The sequence below is a fragment of the Artibeus jamaicensis genome, unplaced genomic scaffold (genome assembly GCF_021234435.1).
Source record: "Artibeus jamaicensis isolate MK-2021 breed Jamaican fruit bat unplaced genomic scaffold, CSHL_Jam_final scaffold_537, whole genome shotgun sequence".
NCBI lineage: Eukaryota > Metazoa > Chordata > Mammalia > Chiroptera > Phyllostomidae > Artibeus > Artibeus jamaicensis.
The window spans coordinates 40200006-40222063 of NW_026522047.1; the positions used below are offsets into that span (position 1 = coordinate 40200006).

General features: G+C 56.7%; 1 protein-coding gene across 1 annotated transcript; it reads right to left on the bottom strand.

Moving 5' to 3' along the window:
• Positions 1 to 1322: 1322 nt before the first annotated feature.
• On the bottom strand, positions 1323 to 20013 carry BTBD2 (BTB domain containing 2). The gene is made up of 9 exons (XM_037137961.2): positions 19616 to 20013; positions 10254 to 10373; positions 8217 to 8373; positions 7115 to 7220; positions 6624 to 6821; positions 4207 to 4399; positions 3896 to 3983; positions 3377 to 3523; positions 1323 to 2397 (listed from the first exon to the last, which is right to left on the bottom strand). The coding sequence occupies exons 1-9, from the start codon at positions 19987 to 19989 to the stop codon at positions 2236 to 2238; spliced, it is 1545 nt and encodes a 514-aa protein (XP_036993856.2). The 5' UTR covers positions 19990 to 20013; the 3' UTR covers positions 1323 to 2235.
• Positions 20014 to 22058: the final 2045 nt, after the last annotated feature.

Sequence of the window (22058 nt, forward strand, 5' to 3'; positions counted from 1 at the left end):
GGTGACAATTTTTTCCCCATGTTGGGTGTGTTTCATTGTTAAATTTGGTGCCAACAAAATTTAAGAAAGTCAAAAAATACTGAAATAAAATAAACCCCATTATTGTCTTTACTATGCCCACTTACAAAAATTACAAAGCGTCTTTAACACAATTTTCTTCTGCCATTCCTCAAGTGAATCAGTAAAACAGGGGGACACTCAAAATGTAACTGTAGTAACATTACACAAGATCATTACTTTTCTTTGAATAATTTAGTCTGTTCCAAAGTATTTCTGCCCAAAATGAGTAGGTGCGACAGGATGAACTCCAGCAGTTAAAACTGTGATTTCTGGAGACCCTGGATGGCCCCGAATGGCCACCTCGGCACCCTGAGCGTGGAGAGCAGACCGGGTGGGACGGCAGCAGTGTTGAGTCTGTTTTGTAAGGAACCTTTACAGCTTCAGTTGCAGTATTTCCGGTGCCACTTCTCATGATGCTGACCCGTTTCCCTTCTCAAATTTCACGCCCCCCTATTCATACCATTTGTCATCATGCATTCTTTTTTAAGATTTTACTTATTTTAGACAGAGAGGAAGAAAGGGAAAAGGAGAGGGAAACATCGATCTGTTGCCTCTCACCTCCAACTAGGGACCTGGCCTGCAACCTTTACCGGATTCCCTGTTCCCTGACTGGGAATCGATCTGGTGACCTTTTGATTCACAGGCTGGCACTCAGTCCACTGAGCCACACCAGTTAAGGCTGCTTGGTAATTTTTAAATGGATGCTGGACATTGCCATGACAGTTAGCAGTGACAGAGAGGGCTGAGCATGTCAGGTTACCCGCCCCCGCACAGGTGCGGCTTGGGGACAAAACTCAGCACTTTCGGGCACCTGCCACACACCAGGTGCAGCCCCAGGTCTGGAGGGCAGAGACCCTAAGACTCCTGCAGGGCTCACTGTACCAGGGTCCCCGCTGACGTCAGGGAAAGTGCCAGGAAGTCCCAGGGCAGCTCAGCCCCACGGTGTGGCCTTCCCTGCTGGTGGCCCTGGCCATGTTGCCCACCTACCTCAGGGTCCCCCACTGCTATACAGCAGGGGCAGGGTGAGGCCGCTGAACTTTCGTGCACAGGACAGAGGTCGCGGGGAGGGTCTCAACCCACCAAGAGCCCCACCATGTACTGTGGATGCCTCCAGGGTAGGAGTCTGTTGGGAGGCAGTGACTCCAGATGTAGGGGTCACGAGCCCCCCCTTATGTGGGAGGGAACAGCCACAGAAAGGACAGTGCCAGGGCTCAGTTGCCAGGGTCCTGCCAGCTCCAACAGGAAGAAGCACACAGGTCAGGGCAGGTGTTTCTTTTCCTTTATTTAAAAAAATCATTTGGGGGTGTGGTGTGAAGAGGGCACACCTTTCATGGCTTTGGGGAGAACATAGTTTCCAGAAGGACTCACTGGGGCAGGGACACGTGGGAGGGCCTGGGGTTCAGGGGAGGGGCTGCGCCCTCCAGCACCTGTGGGCAGAGCGCTCCCTCGGCGGGGGGGCTGAGTAGGGCGGGAACACAGTATGTACAGGGGGCGGGGGTAGGCAATACCCTCTGGTCCCATGGGCCAACGGGCACATGACTACTGTGGCTGACCCACGGCACCGCCCCTCCCAGGCGGACGGGCTGAGACCTGTGCCCTCAGCTGCAGGGCTGGGAGGGGCCTGTCCAGAGAGGCCGGGGGCCGGGGTGGAACCTGGCGGGAAAGCCAGCCTGCAGGGCCTTGAGAGGGGCAAGCCCCCTATGGTTCCTATCCCCTGGGGCTCAGGCCTGCATCCTGGGGGCTGAGGTCACAGTGGCCTGAGCGTCCCCAGTGAACAGACCGGAAGACCCCAATCAAATGCACTAGAGGCGCCCCCCCACACTGTCTCCTACCAGATAAATGGAAATCCAAGATGCATTGCTATGTGCAGTTACACCAACAAGATGACGGCCTACACCATCCTCCCGTCTGGGAGTGGCAGGGCCAGGGGCTGGACGCCCACACCCAGGGACCTGCCCCCAGTCCTGAGGGATTGTCTCACAGCCCTGCCTGCCCAGACTCCTCCCGGCTCCTCTTAACAGGCAGCCTTGCTCACCACCACTGAGACGGCCAGAAACGTGGCCAGGGGTGGGCACAGCTTGGGGAGCCTGTGGGGGCTGGCGTGGGACGTGGGGCGGTCCACTCATCTCTGGTGGCTTCAGGCTGCTGTCCTCACGGCTGCGTGGGGGCCGGTGCCTAGGTGTAAAAGATCACCTCGGGGATCTGGCCGTCCTCCACGGACGTGCCGTTGTTGTTCCCAGCTGCGTAGCAAAAGGTGAAGCATGTCTTGGCCCCCGTCGTGGGTGACTCATGGGTCACCTTGCGCAGGCCTTTGGTGCCGTAGTGGGAGTCCGGGCCCTGCGGGTTTGGGGCCACAGTGCGGTCAGGACCACCCTGAGACTGGGGCCCCACCAGACAGGGCAGCAGAGCCCTGCACAGAGGTGTGTGTGCTGTGGGGCCTCAGGGGGCAGACCCTGCGACCCACAACAGACGGCCCCCCTCTGAGCCCCAACCATCAGGGGTGGCTAGAGGGTGGGTCAAGGTTCAAGTCAGAGGCCTAGAGAGAGGTCAGAGATCAGAGTTGGGGTCAAGGTCCTGGATAAGGTTTAGGTTTCAAGACTGGGGTCAGTGTGGGAGATCGTGGTGGAGTTTAGGGTTTAGGGATCAAAATTAAGGTCAACACGAGGGCGTGGTTGTGGTCCTGGATAATGGGGATCAGAGAAAGGTTAGAAGTTGGGGTCCTTGATAGGGATCAGACTTGGGGTCAGATGTCAGGGTCAGGATCCTGGATGGGAGGGAATGGGACAGCAAGATTTCATCACACTACTCAGCACGACACACAACTTAAAATTGGTGAATTCTGGAATTTTTCATTTAATATTTTGGACAATGGGTAACTAAAACCATGAATAAGGGATAAGGGGGGACTACTGTACTATCAGACCAGAGTCCTATGCCCTTCAAAAAAATAAAAGATAAAAGACAGGTGGCGCCCTGGCTGGTGTAGCTCAGTGGATTGAGTGCAGGCCTGTGAACCACATGATCGCGGTTCGATGTCTAGGCAGGGCACATGCCTGGGTTGCAGGCCAGTTCCAGTTACCAGCAGGGGACACACGAGAGGCAACCATACATTGATATTTCTCTCCTTTCTCCTTCTCTCCTTCCCTTCCCCTCTAAAGATAAATAAATAAAATCTTTAAAAAAGACAGGTGGAGTCAAAATGAATAGGGCTCAGGGTCAGAGCTGAGGTTCTGTGCAGTATTTGGGGATCGGGGTTTACTGCAGAGTTGGGGTGGGGTCAGGGCTCTGGGCGGGGCAGGGTCAGGGTCAGGCACACCTTGAGCGTGGCGCAGGCTGTGTAGTTGACATTGGGCAGCACCTCCACTGGCTCCTTGAACATGACTCGGAAAGTGCTGGCCGAGCCATCGCAGCTGAAGCCCGTGTCGTTCTGGCCCAGCACGGTGTTGCTGTCTGTGTGGATGATCTGCGAGGGCCGGGGCCAGGCACGGCTCACCTGGGGCCTCGGTCCCCTGCTCCCCCCACGGGACCCCGCAGAGGCAGGAGGGAAGGCTAAACTTCACCCTAGACCACAAGGCAGGGTCCTGCCTGGGACCCATAACGACGCCCATGGGGTTGGGGGCGTAGTCCCTCAAATGCCAGAACACTCCCTCCATTTACGGTGTGTCCTGGCACAGCCCTAACAAGGGAGAGATGGAGAATCTGGGGTGGTGCTCCTGAGAAAGGTGGGGTACAGTGGGAGGGGCAGGGCCTGGGTGGGACATGGGGTGGTGTCTGGGGTTGGGCCTGACCTGGGGATGGGACCTGGATGTGGAGGTGGGGCCAAGGCCGCGGGTACCTGGATGTTCACTTGGTAATCCGTGGGTCCGTGGATGGAGCCGTATAGTCCAAAGCCAACCACGAAGATGCGCTTGTTGACCGAGAACCTGATGGACAGAGACAGGCACTAAACTCGGGACACCCCGTAAGCAGGTGGGAGTGCACAGGCACGGAGGCCTCCGGGGGCCCCTCCTCCCCCCTGGGCTCTGGAGGCCTCCCAGCAGGCGGGGCTGCCTCCCCGGCAGCTGTGCTCCTCACCTGTGTCTCACTCCTGGCAACCCCGCTCCCTCCTACCCAGCACCCCAGTGCCCAGCCCAGCTCTGCACCCACCTGATGCGGTCACTCGTGCCGCTGTAGCCCCAGCGGCTTTCCACCTGCTGGAAGCGGTTGATGCTGCACTCCTTCCCGCGGAGGCAGCAGCGCGGCCGGTCAATGAAGTCCACACGGGGCTTGGGGTTGACGGTGAAGTGCAGGAAGAGGCTGACCACCTCTCGGTCCACAAGGATGCCCGACTGTGCGGGCCCTGTGGGCACAGGAAGTGATGGGTAAGACCGAGGTGCGGTGTGTCCTGAGGCTGGGGAAAGGCAGGGTGGGGAAGGCTGGGGTGACCCCCCAGGGCACAGAAGACACCAGAATGCGTGGGCATCTCAAGTCCACAGCATCTGTCAGAAGACATTGAATTTTCTGCAAAACATGAGGGGTCCAGGCAGCCCCAAGATGGGGCAGTTCTGCCTCGGTGTTTGGGGCAGGGCCTGACACAGACATGCAGCGGTGCTCTGACTAGCCCACTGGACAGAATCCCTCCTCATGGCCCCAGGCCTGACTGCCTGCGCCAGGACCGCCCCTCAGGCCCCCCCCCAGTCGACAGAGCAGGCGGCACCCTGCCTGTCTACACTCAGAGCCATTAGTGGCTAAGGGGTGACTCCCAGCTAGAAGTGGCTGGGGGGTTCTGGCCACGCAGCAGTGGCACACACGGGGAGATGATGGGACCTACCCTGGACAGGCCGGGAACCAGGGCAGGAGAACCCCGGACAGTGACAGCGGAGGCCACAAGCCAAAACAGACTGGTGGGGACCTTATATGTGCCCTTCCTATTGCTGTTCTGCCTCCAGAACAGAAGGTACAACACAGGCCTTGAGCTTTACAAGAATCACTCATCTACCAGCTCAGAACCCAGGTTTGCAGAAGGCCCACCACAGCATGGCTCAGAGCTCCTGCAGCCCAGCACACCAGCAGAGACCCTCACGATGGGACACAGCATATCTATGGGCTCAGTGAATAAGGAAGACAGAAAACTGAATGCAGGGTGTTGACCACCGTCTTTTAATCTCTGCATAGAAAGTGTCGAAAGAAAACTATATCCGACCTCAACTGTGAAACATGGAGCTAGGAGGACTCAAACTTCCACCTTCTGGTATTTTCCAGTGGAACCTCAGCTGGGGGCATTCTCTAAAATACACAGGGACAAAGAGAAGAAGTCCCTCAAAGCCCACTGCAGAGAGGCAGGGCTTGAGGGAGTGACACTTCCAGAAGGTGGGCCGTGTCTCAGGGGCCTGAGTTCCGGTTTGTCATCCTGATCGGCTGGGGAACCTTGAGGAGAGTTGTTTTGGGGGTGAAGCCAGTATGGAGAGGGAATACGCAGCAAGCCTCCTACAGGTGCCTCAGCATGGGACAGTCCAATGCTGTCCCCAGGGTTCTCCCTCAGGGGACACCAAGCAAGGTATGAGGACATCTGTAGTTGTCATGCTGGGGGTGCTCCTGCTTCAAGTGGGGGCCAGGGGTGCTGCTCTACACTCCACAGTGCCCGGGTCAGCACTGCTCCCACAGAGAGTAACCCAGCCCTGGTGTCCCCAGAATGCAGAGACATTCTCTGGGGCATCACCCCAGGACTCATGTAACACGGTGGACCACCTGATAAAATGCAAGACAGGAAGTCTGACTTTCAGATCAAAGAAGACGCACCTGTAGGACATGCACATCCCAGCCAGTGCATCATGGGAAATATGCTCAATCATGTTTGCTGTTGTTAAATCAGGTGACCCTAAACCTGGGCAGGGCCGGGGGGCAGCGTGGGCCTGGGAGAGACAGGGTGGCTGATATGCACTGACCACAGAGCTGCATCACAGACCCCACACGGAACCTTCCAGGCCTGTTCGGCTCCAACGCCGGGGTCAGCACCAGTCCGGAGGAGACTGACACAAGGGGGAGGCCCAGCCCGGAGGACAGGGTTCCAGGGTTCCGTGGCTGCCCGATGAGCCCCAAGATGTGGGCGTCCTCATGGGGTGGGCAGCTCATCAGGGCCAGCCCCACATCGGCCCACACCCTAGGTCTTGTAACAGGGTCACCGCAACCATGGCCATTTCCTACCCCTTCACAGACTTGTCAAGGATACTGAAGCCACAGCCCACAGGGTATGAGTCCAAGATGGGGACCCCCAGTGGCTGGTACACTCACACATTTGCATGTGGACACAGGAAGCACAGAGGGAAGGAGACACCAAGATGCGGGCTGGATGCACGGCATCTGGGGGTCATTCCACGTTTACACATTTGTGCACAGTCCCAGCTCCCCATCAATGAGAAGAGTGTCGTCAGCACAGAGGGGCACACTTGTGTCCCTAGCGGGGCTCTTGGGCCAACACATGGCTGATGCCAGACCTAGCGGGACACTCGACTGAGTCACACACAAGGTCCCCAGGGCTCACGCTCCTCCTGAGCAGCACCCCACCCCGGTCCCCTGAACATTACCTGCGGCAAACTCCTCAATAGTCATCAGCGGGAAGCGGATGAGAGCCAGGGCCTTGCCCAGGACCTTCCGCTTGTTCTCGGGTGTCACCTGCAGCTGCTGGCGCTGACACTCAGCCTCAGACCAGCGGACGACAGCACTGAACAGGCGCACCTCGCGGATGCCCAGCGTGTCCCGCTCCAGGACGGCCACCAGCGTGTCTGCATGGGACAGAGGAGCCATGTCAATGTGGATGCCATGGCCTCAGCCAGGGACTGTCCGCACACGATGCACAGCCTCTGCCGATGAATGAGGCCTCACCGGCTTGTGGCCATGCCCACCTGCCGTCTCATCACAGATGGCAGCAGGGGCGTGGGCCAGGCAGAAACCGTCTGGCTGGTGAGGCCAAACACAGGTACCACCCGGGCCTCTGCGGAGGGAGCGTGCCCACCGTACGTCGAGATGGTGGAGTCCGTGGCACAAGGGGACCCCCCAGGTGCCCCACAGGCCTCACCCAGGTCGATATCTGTGAAGCCCTCCGCGGTGATGGCGTCGGCCGTGTTTTTGTCGATGTTCTCCAGGCACAGGCTGGCAAGCTGTGGTTCGTCAAAGAGCCGAGCCTGTGAGGGACAGCAGGTCAACATCCAGCCCCGAGATAGGACCCAAGATGGATTTTGTGGTTTAAAACTTGTCAGGAATGTTAAGTCTTGGGGCTTGGGTGCTCTCACAGTGCCAGCTCGAGGGAACAGAAGATTTTCTCCAAGTTCACAGATTTGTAGTGACCGTGGCCTGGGGTGAGGTGGGTGGGTCTAGTGAAGGAAGGACCCTGCTCCAGGAAGACACCTTTGAAGAGGGGCCCCTGGCAGTCCAGGGCTGGAGGCAGGGGCAGCAGACAGGGCTGACCCCTGGGGTGGTGGGCTCCATTACTCGGATCAGGCGAGAGCCCCTGGGAAGAGGGCCATGAGTGACCGCAGGACATGAAAGTGCTGTGCCTGGCCCTCCGAAGCCACTCCTTCAGGAATGGACACATGGGGCAGGGGCCAAGGAGGAAGGAAGATTCTGTCTGACTCCCTGTGTGGAGGAAGTGGGGCTGCAGCGACACCCTGACCCCTTGGCCCTGTTCTCCTCCTGGGGCCTGAGGAGCACACCCCCCCATGGCCCCTATCTCAGCGGATGACCCGGAGTGGCCCCCACAACAGTTCTGGCTCTGGCCCTTCAGAGTGACTTGGCAAGTGGCCCATCAGCGCCCAGGGCCAAGGTGCCCACCTCAGTGAGGGGTCTGCAAATCTAACCTGGCTACGACCGGCCAGGGACGGCAACCCCAGACACCCACCTGTGCCCAGGCCTCCTGGTCCCCTACAGCCCTACCACAGCCGGATGACCACACGGAGCCCAAAAGGGACCTTCTCACAGAAATGTGGGTGCCTTTCTCCCCACACCTCAGCCCCTGAATAAAGGGCAAAGACAGCGGGAAACCTGCAGCCAAATGAACGTGGGAGCCATGCCTGCCAGGAGCTGCCGAGGCCCCCTAGAAAATGAAGGGGACCATCAGGGCAGGGGGTCGGGGCACCCTCCAGGGTGTCAAAAGCTGAGGCACCCCCACCCGGGCCCCGCACCTGCGTCAGCAGCATGAAGGCGTTGTCTGCCCGCAGGTTCTTCTTCAGGAACTCCACGCAGTGGGCCTCCAGCGCAGGCACCGCGTACTTCTTGGCGGTGTACAGCGTGGTCATGACTGTCTCAGGCCCGATCTGAACTTCGTCCGAGTAGAGAAACCTTGAGCGGGATGGGGATGTGCATGAGGCAGGACCCTAGGGACCCCGGTGTTGTCAGGGCCCCAGCAAGACCCCACACCAACCTCTACCCCACTGGCCTGGCCCTGAGGGACCTGCTAGAACCATCTGTTGCCCTCTGGCCTGCAGACGTGATCTGCAAAGGCTATTGCCAGGGAAAGCCAGTAAGCGGCTGAGGCATGCATGCTCTAACACGGGGAGCACACCTGCACTGCAGGTCCGCTCCTTTCCCAAGCGGAGACACCAGGGCTGAAGGCCACCACGAGTTTGCTGGGGACACAGGGTCATTTCCACACCTACTGACCTACACAGCAGGCCATATGGCAAAGCTGAATGGGCAAGTCGCAGACACATGTGGACACTGTGACCAAGCACCTGACCCTACATATGGGTTGGAGGCTGGGGTTGACAAAAAATGGTGAGGCCACGGAGAAATTAGTCTTGCACACGGTGGTGGAAGCGCAGCAGAGCCCAACACAGCCCAGCAGCTGGTGTCCCTGGGTTACGGAGCCGCTGCACGGCCCCGAGGTGCCCAGGACAGCCCCCCACAGGCTGGCCACACCCCTAGTCAGCAGTGCAGAGGAAACCCTGAATGGGGACAGGCCCAGATACATGCGGAAGGACAAGTGAGCCACTCCCACACTGATGGTGACAGGGCCCACCCTCTTCAGGAGGGCACCCGAGCGGGACTGATCAAAGCCCAGAGAAAAACGGACGGGGAGACAGATGCAGGGACAGACACAGTGAGCCCCAAGTCCAGCTTTGGGACTGTAGCCCATTACCTGTTTTGGGGGGTTTGGGGATATCTCTTTTACTTTTTAAAAAGCACAGTAAAGTCTACATAACATAAACTTACTACCTTAACTATTTTTCAGTGCCCGGCACAGTGGCGTTAATAAGCACATTCACGTTTTGTAAAAACCGACTTAGAGAGAGAGAGAAGGCAGGGAGAGACAAGGAGAGGGGAGCATCGACTTGCTGTCCCACTGGTTTCGGTGCTCAGTGGTTGCTCCTTGCATGTGCCCTGCGGGGACCACCGAACCGGCATGGTCACACTGTCACGCAGCCATCACCACCATCCATCTCCAGAACTGTCACATCTCCCCAAACTGGCACTCTGTCCCCATCGAACACTGACTCCCCTCCCCCAGCCCCTGGCTTCCACCAACCACTTCCTGTCCCTGTGGATCTGACTCCGCTGGGGACCTCATGTGAGTGGGATCACACAGTGTTTGTCCTTCTGTGCCTGGCTTGTTACACTCAACAATGACCTCAAGGTTCGGTCACGTCATAGCAGTTGCCAGAATGTCCCTCCTTGTTAAGGCTGAACAACATTCCAGCACATGGATGAGCCTCAGAAACGGTGCTCAGGAGAGAGGCCAGTCACGGAAGGCCACAGGGCGTGTGATTCCATTTACGTCAAACGTGCAGCACAGGCACATCCAGAGACAGGTTTGCAGTTGCTGGGGGCTGCAGAGGGGGCTGGGCAGTAACTGCTAACAGGGATGGGGCTTCTTTTTGGAGTGACAGAATGTTCTGGAACCAGATACAGGAGGCAGCTGCACACATCTGTAAATTACATTAGAAAACTACTGAATTGCACACCTTAAATGAATGAACCACCACATGTGGTAAATGGATTAAATATCAATTTTGAAAATACAAAAATTAAAACAGGGTGGGGCTCTCCAGAGCCACCTCTCACTGTGCAGGCAAGTTCCAGGCAACTCCAGGGAGTCAGGGCTTTGGAGGTGATGTCACCAGGGTCTTTATTTTCTCCCTGAGCCCTGTCTGTCTTCTGACATTTCAAACTATCAGGCTGTCCATCCTGTCCCCCCGTCAAGAGGCCCTGGAAAGCCTTACTTGAGCAGCGCCAGGAAGGCCGCCGGCTCCACGTCGGGCAGCTCGATCTCGGTGGACGTGGTGGCCATGCCCCCATTGAACATGGCATCAAAGACAGCGCTGCCCACGGCTAGCACGAACCTGGAATGAAGAGCAGACCTGGTTACCCTTCCTGTGGCCCTGCCTAACCCCATCACCCAAGCCTGGGCTGTGGAAAGAAGGGGTGGGGACATGTGACCTAAGTATCCCCACCAGAGACTTCCCCACTGGAGACCCCAGGAGGTACTATAGCACCTACTCCTCTGCCAGCTGCCCCCCACCAACAGATGCCATGCCCAGAGCTTCCTGGTGGCTGATGCTTCCAGAAGGGAGGCTCAGCTCTCGCTGAGCAAGAAGGCCATTCAATGGACCAATAGCAACTCAAGGCCAGAACTGAAGTCATGTCCCCCGTGGTAGACGGCTTAATGCCCTCTGCCAGCTTTCCATCCGTCCATTCACTGAGCCACCACTCACTCACTCATGCATGCTCTCACTCACTCATCACTTGCTCTACACACACCTCCCCTGCGCTCAGGCTTTGGGCACTGGGACCCCTGCTTTCCTGGAAGGAGGCAGACACAGGTCAAGGGTGCAGACAGCCTGACAGTGGGATAGAAAGGAGACGAACACAGGGCCATGAGGGGAGTGAGGGTCAGGACAGGCTTGGCGGGGAACCTGTGCTGGGCCGAGTGTGTGGGACAGGGCACAGAGGTCAAGGGAATGGCAGGGGCACTGGGAGGCAGTAGTTGTGGGGAGTCCTGTGAATTCTGCCAGCAATGACTCAGCCACTCCAGCCTACCTGCCTGTGTCTTCTTTAGCTCCAGGGGTGGGAGGACCTAGTGGGTGAAAACAGGCTGAGAGGAGCACCCAACCTTCCCTCTAGCTGAGGACCCGTGGGAGCCAGAGGGTAGTGACCACACCAAGGACAGTGCCGCCAGCTCTGTGCTGTCCATCCTCAGCCGCCAGGACCCGCCCCACAGCAGCCTCTCCCCAGGGAAGCGGAGACGGCTCGGGAGCCACAGCCCAGCCGCCTGCTTGCTGCAGAGCGCCTGCCCCCTGCTCTGCAAGGCTCTTGTATCACATCCCTGCCCGGAGTCCCTGAGCAGCAACCCCACTCGGAAGTCTCCCAAGTCAGCAGCCACCAGCCTCATGTGCTCTGCTCGGGCCTGGGCCACCCTTCACATAGCACCCGACAAATCCCACCTTAGACTAAACCGGGCCAGGATTCTGGACCAAAGGCTGCTCTCCCTGTTTGCCTCTGTGTAAGCGAACATCAGCAAAAACAGGACCGACCAACTGCGCGGGCCTCCTGGCAGGCTGCACCGAGGACACACATCACTGCCTAACACCCAAAGGCACGAAGGAGGTGGAAACAGAAAAATGGGACAGACATGCCCTGCAGGCCGAAACGGTGAGAGGGTGGAGGGGCTGCCGTGGCATTGGACAAAATGGACCCGAGGATGAGGAACAGTCCAGGAGAAAGGGGGCAGCCCACCAGGAACAGGTCACCACCGCACACGTGCACACCCAGCCACGGTGCCCCCGAAACACGCAGGGCAGGACAGTGCTCGCAGGGGAAAGAGGTGATTGGACAGCCACAATGGGAGGCTGGTGCGCCCGCTCTCGATGACGGACAGGACAGCGGAAAAGCAGCGAGGGCACCGAAGCCCGGACTGCGGCATCCGCCAACTTGACTGAACGGCCTTCACAGAACCTCAATCTGGGGACAGAAGACTCACGTTCTTTAGGTGCACTCACGACACTATGCACGACAGACCACACGTGAGGCCATACAAACGCACTTAGAAGCTCTGCCAGCAGGGGAAGCACACTCTCCAGGTACCGAGGGACGGGACTACGATCACCAACAGAGAGACCTGAGACATCGCCGATGCTGGGAGTGGGGTGACACGCTTCCAAGAAGCCCAGGGGTCACCAAAGGAAGACAAGGGACATTGGAGAATGAAGACACGGCACGTCCAAGTGTAAGGATGCAGCTCCCAGGGCTCAGGGGTCAAATATCGTGTCCTTACTAAATAAAGACCTCGACAAGGTAAGCTTCCACCTCGAGAATCTAGAAAATGAGGAGCAAGTCAAACTCAAAGAAACAACAGATAAAAGCAGGAGCAGGAATTTAGAAAATTGGAAATGGGAAAACAGAGAACACCAAGGAAACCAAAATTGTTGTTCTTTGAAAAGAAATCAATCACTAAAGCTTTAACCAGACTGACCAGGAAAGCAAAGTGTGGCACAAGCTACCAGGGCCAGGACAGAAGGAGGGGCCGTCGCTTGCAGACATGCAAGATGGCGCAAGAGTTTTCAGACAACTTCATGGCAACCAGTTAAGACAACTTAGATGAAACGGACTATTTCCTGGCAAGACACGAACTGCCAAAGCAACTTGTGAAGAAAGAGAAAATCTTCCACCAAAGAGAAGCCCAGCCCAGACGGCTGCACAGCGTTCTAGCAAGGATTTTGGAGGAAATACCACCCCCCACACATGCTGCTCTGGAAACTAGACAAGGGAGCGTTTCCAGCTCACCCACGAGGCCCACGGGACCTCAGGACTTCGGGGGCTGGGAGACGGTATGGCTACGTGGGAAGGCGGTTTCTTACAAGGTCAAAGGTAAGAGCTAGCCTGCAACGCACCCTTCCCGCCCGAGTATTTGCCCAAGACAAAAGGAACCGCATCTGCATATGGAGCTGTACACGCATGTTCACGACGGCATTGTTCCTAACAGCGATGCAGAGGAAGCAGCTCACACACCCATCAATGGTGAGTGGACACACCACGGCCCCCCCCAATGGTGGCATCTGGCAATAAACAGCAACTCTGCCTTAGCGCTCGACAGCATCACCAAATCTCAAAAACACGACCCTAAAACAGCAAAAGCAGAGAGATGGAGGGCAGAGAGATCGGCAGTTGTCTGGGGTTCGGGTTGGCAGCAGGGCACTTCCAGGGTGATGGATGCACTAGAACCGGGCTGTGACAGTTGACAGCCAGGTAAACTTTCTACATGGTCGTCGGATCAAACGGGCCCAAATCCAGCAAAGCACTGTAACACACCCCACACCCACACTCCCTGAAAACCGAGTAAACAGGGAACACAGTGAAGGTTCCCTGCCTTGTCAGTGAGAATTTGTGGGAAACCGATCTCAAGGCTCGCATGTAACTACAAAGATCACCAGGGCTGCCAGCTGTCCCCCCTGTGACAGAACAACACCCTGGGGGTCAGAAATACAGTAAGAACCGAAAAAATGTAAGGGACAGAAATATGAGCGAGAGATAGAAGTGATTTGCCCATAAAAAAGATTCTCTATGTTTTAAGCTTGCACTGACAATATGGTTGCTATTGGCCACACAGAACTATCAAAGTCTAAATGAAAATTAAAGTAACTAAAAGGGTCAAGTCCTCAGTTGCGGCAGCCACATTTCAAGTGCCTGAGAGCCGCACATGGCTAGTTGTGGAGAGCACAGGTCTAGAACATTCCCACTGGCACGGAAAAGTCTGCTGCATGGGGGGAGGCCAGAGTCCCCTGAATGATTATAAACACTAAGAGGGCTCAGAAATAAATTCAAATCATATAAAAATAGATATTCCCCAGAATCTATAGCTTCCCGGCAATAATCAGCTAGAAAAAAACATAATGGAGAAAAGATTATTCCCAACAGAAGTAATAACAGAACACCTAGGCAAGAACTCAGCAGTAAACGTGCAAGAGCCGTACAGCACTAGAAACCACAAAACTTTCACCAGGACACCAAGAAAACGCCCGGGGTACCTGGAGAAAGAGTTCACACCCCCAGACATACTCCAGATATGTTTTTAAAGATTTTATTTATTTTTTAGACAGAGGGGAAAGGAGGGAGAGAAAACATGATGTGGAAGAGAACTTGTGATCAGTTGCCTCTCTCACACCCCCAACTGGGCCCTGGCCCGAAACCAGGCATGTTCCCTGACCGGGAATGGAACCAGCAACCCTTCAGTCCACAGGCCAGGGCTCAATCCACTGAGTCACACCAGCCAAGGCAATACTCCATATTTTAAGTGTGAGTTCTTGCAGCATCTCTGGGAAGACCAATTCCCCACTAAATTGCTTTAGTACTTGACCAACTGATTCACAAAATCAAGGAATAACTATACCAGGGGCCAGCAAACTCGGCCCTCGGGCCCAGTCTGGCCCACCACTTGTTTTTGTAAAGTTTCACTGGAAACAGCCATCCTCACTCACATCCGTGTTCCTGTTCTTGCGTTGCAAAGGCAGAATTGAGCAGCTGGGCTGGAGACCCTGTGGCCCACCAAAAATATTTCCTATCTGGCTCTTCACACACGTTTGCTGCTGCTGGGCACAAAGGCGCCTTCCACAGGGAGACAATTTTCTGTCGGCGCCATGTCTCCATGGCTGTCGGCTGGAGGGATGGACAAATGGGTGATCGATTCCACACGAGTCCATGCGGAATCTATCAGACCAGCTGCAAAGGTCTCAACACAAAATAAAACTGGGGAGAACTTCCTCAGCAATCCTCAAACACACCATAGGGCCACTGTCATCAAAAAAGGTGTCACACTTTGACCAGTGTAGCTCAGTGGGTTGCCTGTCATTCCACAAAGGTTACCAGTTCGATTCCTGGTCAGGGCACTTGCCTAGATTGCAGGTTTGGTCCCCAGTAGGGGGCGTGTGTGGGGCAGCCAGTCATGTTTCTCTGCCTCTCTTTGTCCCCCCCCTTCCCCTCTGTCAATAAATAAAATCTTTAAAAAATAATTAAAAACTAAGTTAACAAAAGAAAGCCTATGTGTTTAAAAAAAAAAAAGGTGTCGCTGGACTAACACAAACACAGATCACAAAAGAAGCCCTGAAACAAACTGTCCCATGTTCCAGATCCCTCAGTGTGGCCACATTTTCCATGAGAGCAAAGAAAGAGATCTCAGAGTTCATTTTGCATAAGTGCCAGATGTGTGTGTCCACAAATATGCTTCCCTGAAGACCTTTACAATGCCTCGAAGCCCTGAAAATGTACACATTGGATCTAGCAGGTAGGGCCGACGCGTATTTACTGAGCACCTACTGTATGCCAAGCAGTTTCCTGGGCACTGGGGATGCAGGACAGGGGACGGGCACAGCCTCGCCCACAGCCCACCAATCACAACACAGTACAGACTTCAAGCTTTGGAAAGTTAGAAGAAAACAGCAGTATGAAAAAACACAGCATGGGGCTGGGGGACAGAGGCTGCAAAGCCGAGCAGAGCAGGAGACAGGACGGTTGCCTACCCAGGGCTGGCCCCTTCCGCCATCACAAATGGCAACCTCTGTTCCGGGGTCCTAGGCCCCACTTCACCCTGCACCCAAAGAGCAGGGGCCACTCTGAGGCTCAGCCATGACCACCCTAAGCTGGGCCTTGGGAGCTGGTGGCTCCTGACCACACCTTAAAATTAGCATAAGCCCCTCCCTCTCTGCTTTTTAAAGTCCTTCTCAGGCCTTGTTGCTATGTCACCAGTGCTGGCAGTAATGTCCACTTTCTGCCCCAGGACCCTATCTCGCATCCTACGTGGCATGTAGCTGTCCCCTTAGGATGCCCAGGCTGTGACGTTTTCTCCACCTTTCGCTGGTATTCACGCCCGGGCAGTCTGGAGGAGCGACTGCTGGCTCCTGCAGGAGACGTCCAGGCCGGGCTGTTGTGTGCTTTCTCCTGATTAGACCAGTCGGTCGAGAGACTGGTTTCCAGGACTGCTACCCGAAGTGCTGCAAATGGAATCTATTCTCTCCCTGTCCTCGAGGCCAGACTCCCAAAGCAAGGTGTCCCACGGCCTGCTCCCTCCAGAGGCCCAGGGGGAGGCCCCCTGCCTCTCCCAGCCTCTGGGGGCTCCCGTGTCCCTAGGCCTGTGGCCACCTCACCCTTGTCTCTCCATCTGTCATCGCAGGGCTGGCTGTTCTCTCCTCTGGGAGTCTCCTACAAGGACACTGTCACTGGGTTTGGGACCCACCTGGGTAATGTGCTCATCTTGGGACCCCTAACTGAGTCACATCTGCAAAGTCCCTTTTCCAAACAAGGTTCCAATCACAGGTTCTGGGGATTAGGATATAAACATGTCTATTTTTGCAGGGGTGCCCCTACTGAGCCCACTACGCCAGGGTTACAGTTTGGGGGCAAAGGTACATCCAGGTGAGGCACCCTTCTCGTCAAGTGCTCCAGGGGTGTCCAGCAGGCAGGCATCACCCCAAGGGTGACCCTTGACCACCTGGCTGAGAAGGGCTCTGCTTTCCACTCAACTCTTCACATCGTTCCCAAATCCAGCCCCCTCAGGAGGAGTGGCAACGAAGTCAGCTGGGCAGTGTCCACACGACCAGGACGCCCCAGGCCACTCCTCTGCCCCACTCACTCACGGCCGGCTCTCCACCAGCCTGGCCGCCGGGACATTAACTCCACACTGGGCCATGTCCCCGCCTCCATCTAAACTCCCCAGTCCTTTAGTGGAGCCCTGGGCCGCTGTGATAAGCACATGGTTGGGTCATGGAGTCACTCCTCCCGATGGCCCCAGGACAGAGGCACCTGAGTGGCAGTTCCAGGTCACAGGTGGGGAAACCGAGGGGCAAGGAACCCAGGGTCACTCACTGGGCAGTCACCCACTTGACTACCACAGGTAAAGTTTTTACAAATTTGAATAAAATAATCACCCAAAACCAAAAAAGAAAAACAACTAGAACCTTCGACAGGGTGGAGGGGATCCATAGAATGGGGCATCAATGTCAAGGCAATGGGACAAGAAAAGTGCCACTGGCCTGGCCCTGACACCGTCCAGACATCAAGTACCCAGGGCCTGGGAGCTCTCAGGACCCAGGGGGGCAACCCACAGCTGCAGAAGCGGCGATGTGCACCTGTGCTGTGTTCCAGGGAAGCCGGGCAGAGAGCCCGCAGTGACATGGGCCTTGTGAAGCTAGTGCCACAAGAAAGTGACAGGTCCAGGGGGTGGGACAGTCTGATGATGCGAGCATGCACCCCCACACCCAGAAGAGGCTGCACCCAAGACCCCACTTTCAGGGTGGCCCCCTGCTATCGTTCCTAAGCACCCCTCCTGCTCCATCCACACACTGCCCCAGACCAACCCACCCACTTCCATCATTATGGACCCTCGCAAACCACAGACCCCAAAGGCACACTCCTCTGGTCCCAGTGCCTCTGGTCATCTCTCTGGGGTGTCTCAGTCCCTCCGACAGTGTGTGCCTCCATGCCTGTCCTCCCCTGGGGTGCTCAGGCCAGGAGTCCAGGAAACCCCGCCAAGGCCCCTACGCTCCCTCAGCTGCCAAGCTACCCCTCAGCACCTCACAGGAACGTGCCTCCCCCAGAGATGCCGAACCCTTTGTGTACCTGTCTGCTGCCCCCATCAAGCCAGTTGTCTCCAGTGGTATCTGTGGCCCACTCTACCCTTCAAAGCAGATGTGGTCCCAGTGGCCCAGGGTGCCTCTTGCTTCCTCTGCCCAGGCTTTGCATGGTCTCCCATGTGCCTAGCCCCTCTGGTTTCTACGCCTCGTCTCCCTGAACCCGGAGCCCTGCACGCCCCTTCCTGTCCCGCTTAGCACCTCTTGCTCAGGGGTGTCCTCACTGGAGAAGGGCAGCTGTGCCATCACCCCCAGGGCCCTGTGTCTCCCTACTGCTCTCAGAAAGTGTCACTACAGGTCACACCTGTCCTTCCTCACTTCCCTCTCCTACCACAGCCCAGGCTCCAGGGCCACCAGCCAGGCCCCTCTTCTGCTTCTCTCCAGGGGCCCCTGTGCCCACCTTTCTTGTCCCCATTTTGCCACCAGCCACCAGACCTTCAAGCACAACTTAGCACCTGTCCCCAAGGTCAGCTGGCACTCAGAGCAGGAGCCCCGCCCCCTCACTGCCCTCAAGCAAAACCCTGAGATGCCCTGGGGGGAAAGGGCTTCCAGCTGCACTGCCCTGCCCCTCCCCAGAGGGCTCCGGTAGGGTCAGGTGGGCAGGACAGCCTGGACTAGACTGAGCAGTATTTAGGAACAGGAGGAGCATGAGGAAGGCCAGGGGTCCAGGAGGGAATCACAGGTGGCGACTGACCAGTGCCCCACCCCCACTCCAAGCTTAGAGGGGCAGTCCACACGGATGACGGGAGAGAGATGGCCACACACACACACCAGGGAGGAGCCAGGGTAGGTCCTGGAGACCTGACCACAGGCCTGGAACATTCCAAGGACAGGAATCCAGGCTCATTTGTACCCAAGTAGCTAAGAAGAAACCAGCAAGATTCTCAAAGGCACAGATTACTGACCACGCTCCAAAGAGGTGGGGGACCCTCACAGCACGTTGGGGGACACTGCCAGAGGAGAGGCAAGAAAGCCCCCAATTCCCCTTCCCCCATGTGGTCCCCAGTGAGCCTTCCCCACCGAGGTCCCTGGGGTGTGCTGGGCAGCAGGGTGAGAGGGACCAGGAGTGGGCAGGACAGTGTCTGACATTAGCCCACCCAGCCCAGGAGTTTGAGGGTTGCACCCTGAAACCGGCAGAGGGATGGGGCCTGCCCCTCTGCCGGTTTTCCAGAGAGGAGGAGGCCTGGGGGTTGGGAGGCAAAGGGCTGGGGAGGTCCAGGGCCTGGGGTCAGGGGGCTGGAAGGGCTCTGGGACTGGGGGTCCAAGCTGGGGGGTGGTAAAGGAGCTAGGGTAAGGTCTGGAGGCTGGGGGAGCCAGGGGGCTGGCTCAGGGGCGGGCTACATAATTTAGGAGTCTGGGGGTCCTGGGTTTATGAGGGGGAGTCTGGTAGAGTTCTGGGGGCAGCAGTGTGGAGGAGGTCTCTGAGGCAGGATGGCAGGGCCCAAGGGTAAAGGAGCTGCTGGGGGTAACAGGGCCTGGAAATCCTGGCCAGGGTGGCAGGGATGGGGACAGTTATAGGGCCACAAATTTCTGATGGGGATCCTGGGAAGAGGGGAGGGCTAGTACTTCGGGGTTGTGGGTTGGGTGGGGGCCTGGCAGGGTCACAGGGCCCAGTGAAGGTTGGGCCTGCAGAAGGTGGTTGAAGGCAGGGGAGGTCCTGGAGGGGTCCTGTGGGATAACGGAGATCTGGCAAGGTCCTAGGGTCCAGGTGGTGAGACTTAGGGGCCCTGGTGGGGTCATGGAGGGTCCTGGGAAGCGGGGTCTGGGGATAGGCCGTCCGGGGTCCCGGTGATGGCAATGGAAGGTCCCGGGGTGGCGGGTGCGGGGATGGTGGGTCCCGGAGATAGCAGGTCCCGGGGTCCTGGGAGGAGGGGTCCGGGGTCCTGGGAGGAGGGGTCCGGGGTCCCGGGTTCGGGGATGGTGGGTCCCGGGGTCCGGGATCCGGGTCCCGGAGCGGCGCGGCCCACCTGTGCGCGGGGATGCGCTGCGCGCCGAGCCCCTTGCCCACCAGGAAATGCACGTCGCACAGCACCTCGTTGTTGAAGAGGAAGGCGAAGCGCTCCTGCACCGTGGGCTTGGTGGCCTGCCAGTTGTACACGGGCTCACGCAGCAGCGCCGCCGCCCCCGGCTCGTCGGCCGCCCGCTCCCCGCCCGCCGCGGCCTGCGCGCCCGGCCCCGAGCCCGGAGGGGACGTCCCGGGGGCAGCGGGAGCCGAAGCGGCGGCGGCGGCCGCGTTGCCGGGGGCGGGGGCAGCGTTGGCGCTGGGACCCGGGCCGCCCCCCGTGCCCGCACCGACACCCGGCGGGCACGACGCGCGGCCGCCGCTCCCACCCGCCGCCATCTTGTCGGTGCGGCGCCGCGGGGCGGGCGGGGCCGGCCTGTCTGGCGGGGGCGGGCGCAGGGAGGGGGAGGGGAGGGGAGGGGCAACGGGAGGGGGCAGAGGAGGGGGCGTGGGGAGGGAGGAGGGTGGGAGAGGGAGAGGGAGAGGGAGGGAATGAAAGAGCAGCGGGGGCCTGTCCAGAAGGGCATAGCAGACCCCGGGCTCCACATCCCAGACCTCGGGCAGGGACCCCGTACGCTACATCTCCTGCTTCACACTCGCACCCCGGACTCGAGACCTTTCATTTCAGACCTCGGCCCCGGACTCTAGATCGCATTCCTCAGACTCCCGGCCTCAGACTCCAGACCCTGGATCCCGAATCCTGGACCCTGGGTCCCCGGGCCTCAGACCTCGGATCCTAGACTCGGGTCCTGAACCTCAGTCCCCACATCCCAGATCCTACATCCCAGACCTCAGGCCTCAGCCCACTTGCTCCAGATCCCACACTTGCTCCGGATCTCAAGCATCAGACCCCAAGCCCAGACACTGAACCCAATCTCGGGAACCAGATCCTGATCTCTGGCCCAGGTACCCAAAGCCCAAATCCAGACTCCACCCGAGCTTGGACCACCGAGTCCATATCCCAGACCTGGGAACCTGGGCCCCAGCCCTCAGCCCTGGACGGTCTGCCTGCCCACTGGAGGGAACCTCTGCTGTACAGAGGGGCAAACTGAGGCTGGGAGGGAGACTGCTGCTGTATTGGATGCTCTGTGCATTCAAGACTCAACAGATACACAGGAGCGTGCTCTGGGCCAGGTCCCTGTGGATCCTACAGCTCTTGTAGGTCAACGCCTTGCAGACTCACCTTATATAATGCATGTATGGAAAAGGTAGGAACTTGCAAATGCCAGAAAAATATAGGAAAAATGAATACCATCTATTATCCTACTATGCATAAACAGCTAGTGTATTTGTTTTTTATGTTTGTTTGTTTTGTGTTTTACAAAGAGCAGCATCTTTTTTAAAATTATCAACTGAGGATATGTTTATTGATGTTAGAGAGAGAAAACGGCAGAGAGGGAGAAAAAAAAACCAAACAAACAATAATCAGTTGCCTTCCTTACTCCAACCAGGGATTGGACCCGCCCCCTAGGTATGTGTCCTGACTGGGGACTGAACCTGCAACCTTTTGTTGTACAGGACTACACTCCAATCAACTGAGCCACTCAGCCAGGGCTTGCTACCTGTAATTGTTGTTGATGAAAGATAACTTTAGCTGGGCTCCTGTGTGCCTTCAACACCTCCCAGAATTTGGAGAAACATCCTTGATTGCTGACAACAAAATATTCCAGCCTGTATTATACCTCCTTGCCCCAAAACATAAAATCAGCTATTATGTTTCCATAAGAACCCTCCTTCCTTGAAGTGGGAAAGAGTATTGAAGACTGCGTTTTTAATACTGGGGATTCCTCTCCAATTATTGCACACAGACTTTTGGTGGGAAACCGATTAAAGGCTACTTCAGTGCTCAGGTTGAATTGATAAGTTTTAAAGACTGTGAGTTCATATTGCTATTTCCAGTGTAGCTCTAACAATATTCCTTAACAGGTATCCTTAGTGATTACACCCAGCCAGGCCCACCAGCTGTTATTTAAAAATTTTAAATTGACTTGAGAGAGAGAGAAAAAAATCAGTTTGTTGTTCCACTTATTGATGCATTCATTGGTTGATTCTTGCATGTGCCCTGATCGGGGATCGAACCCACAACCTTGTCACACTGGAACAGCACCCCAACCAACCGAGCCACCTTGCCAAGGCCATAGTAAAGTTTTATTGTCATGTAGCCACACCCATTCATTTGCTTTCTGTCTACCTGCTCCCTGGCCTCCCAAAAAAATCTTGAGCAGTTGCCCTATGGCATGTGAAGTCAAGAATATTTATTCTGTGGTCTCTTATAGAAAATATGTGCAGACCCCTTTTTTAGAAATGATTTTACACTTTTCTCTCATCATTTAGTAAACCATATAAATTTCTTAAAATCATTATTATAACTTGTGTAATTTCTTATTTGTTTTATCTGTCAACATAGA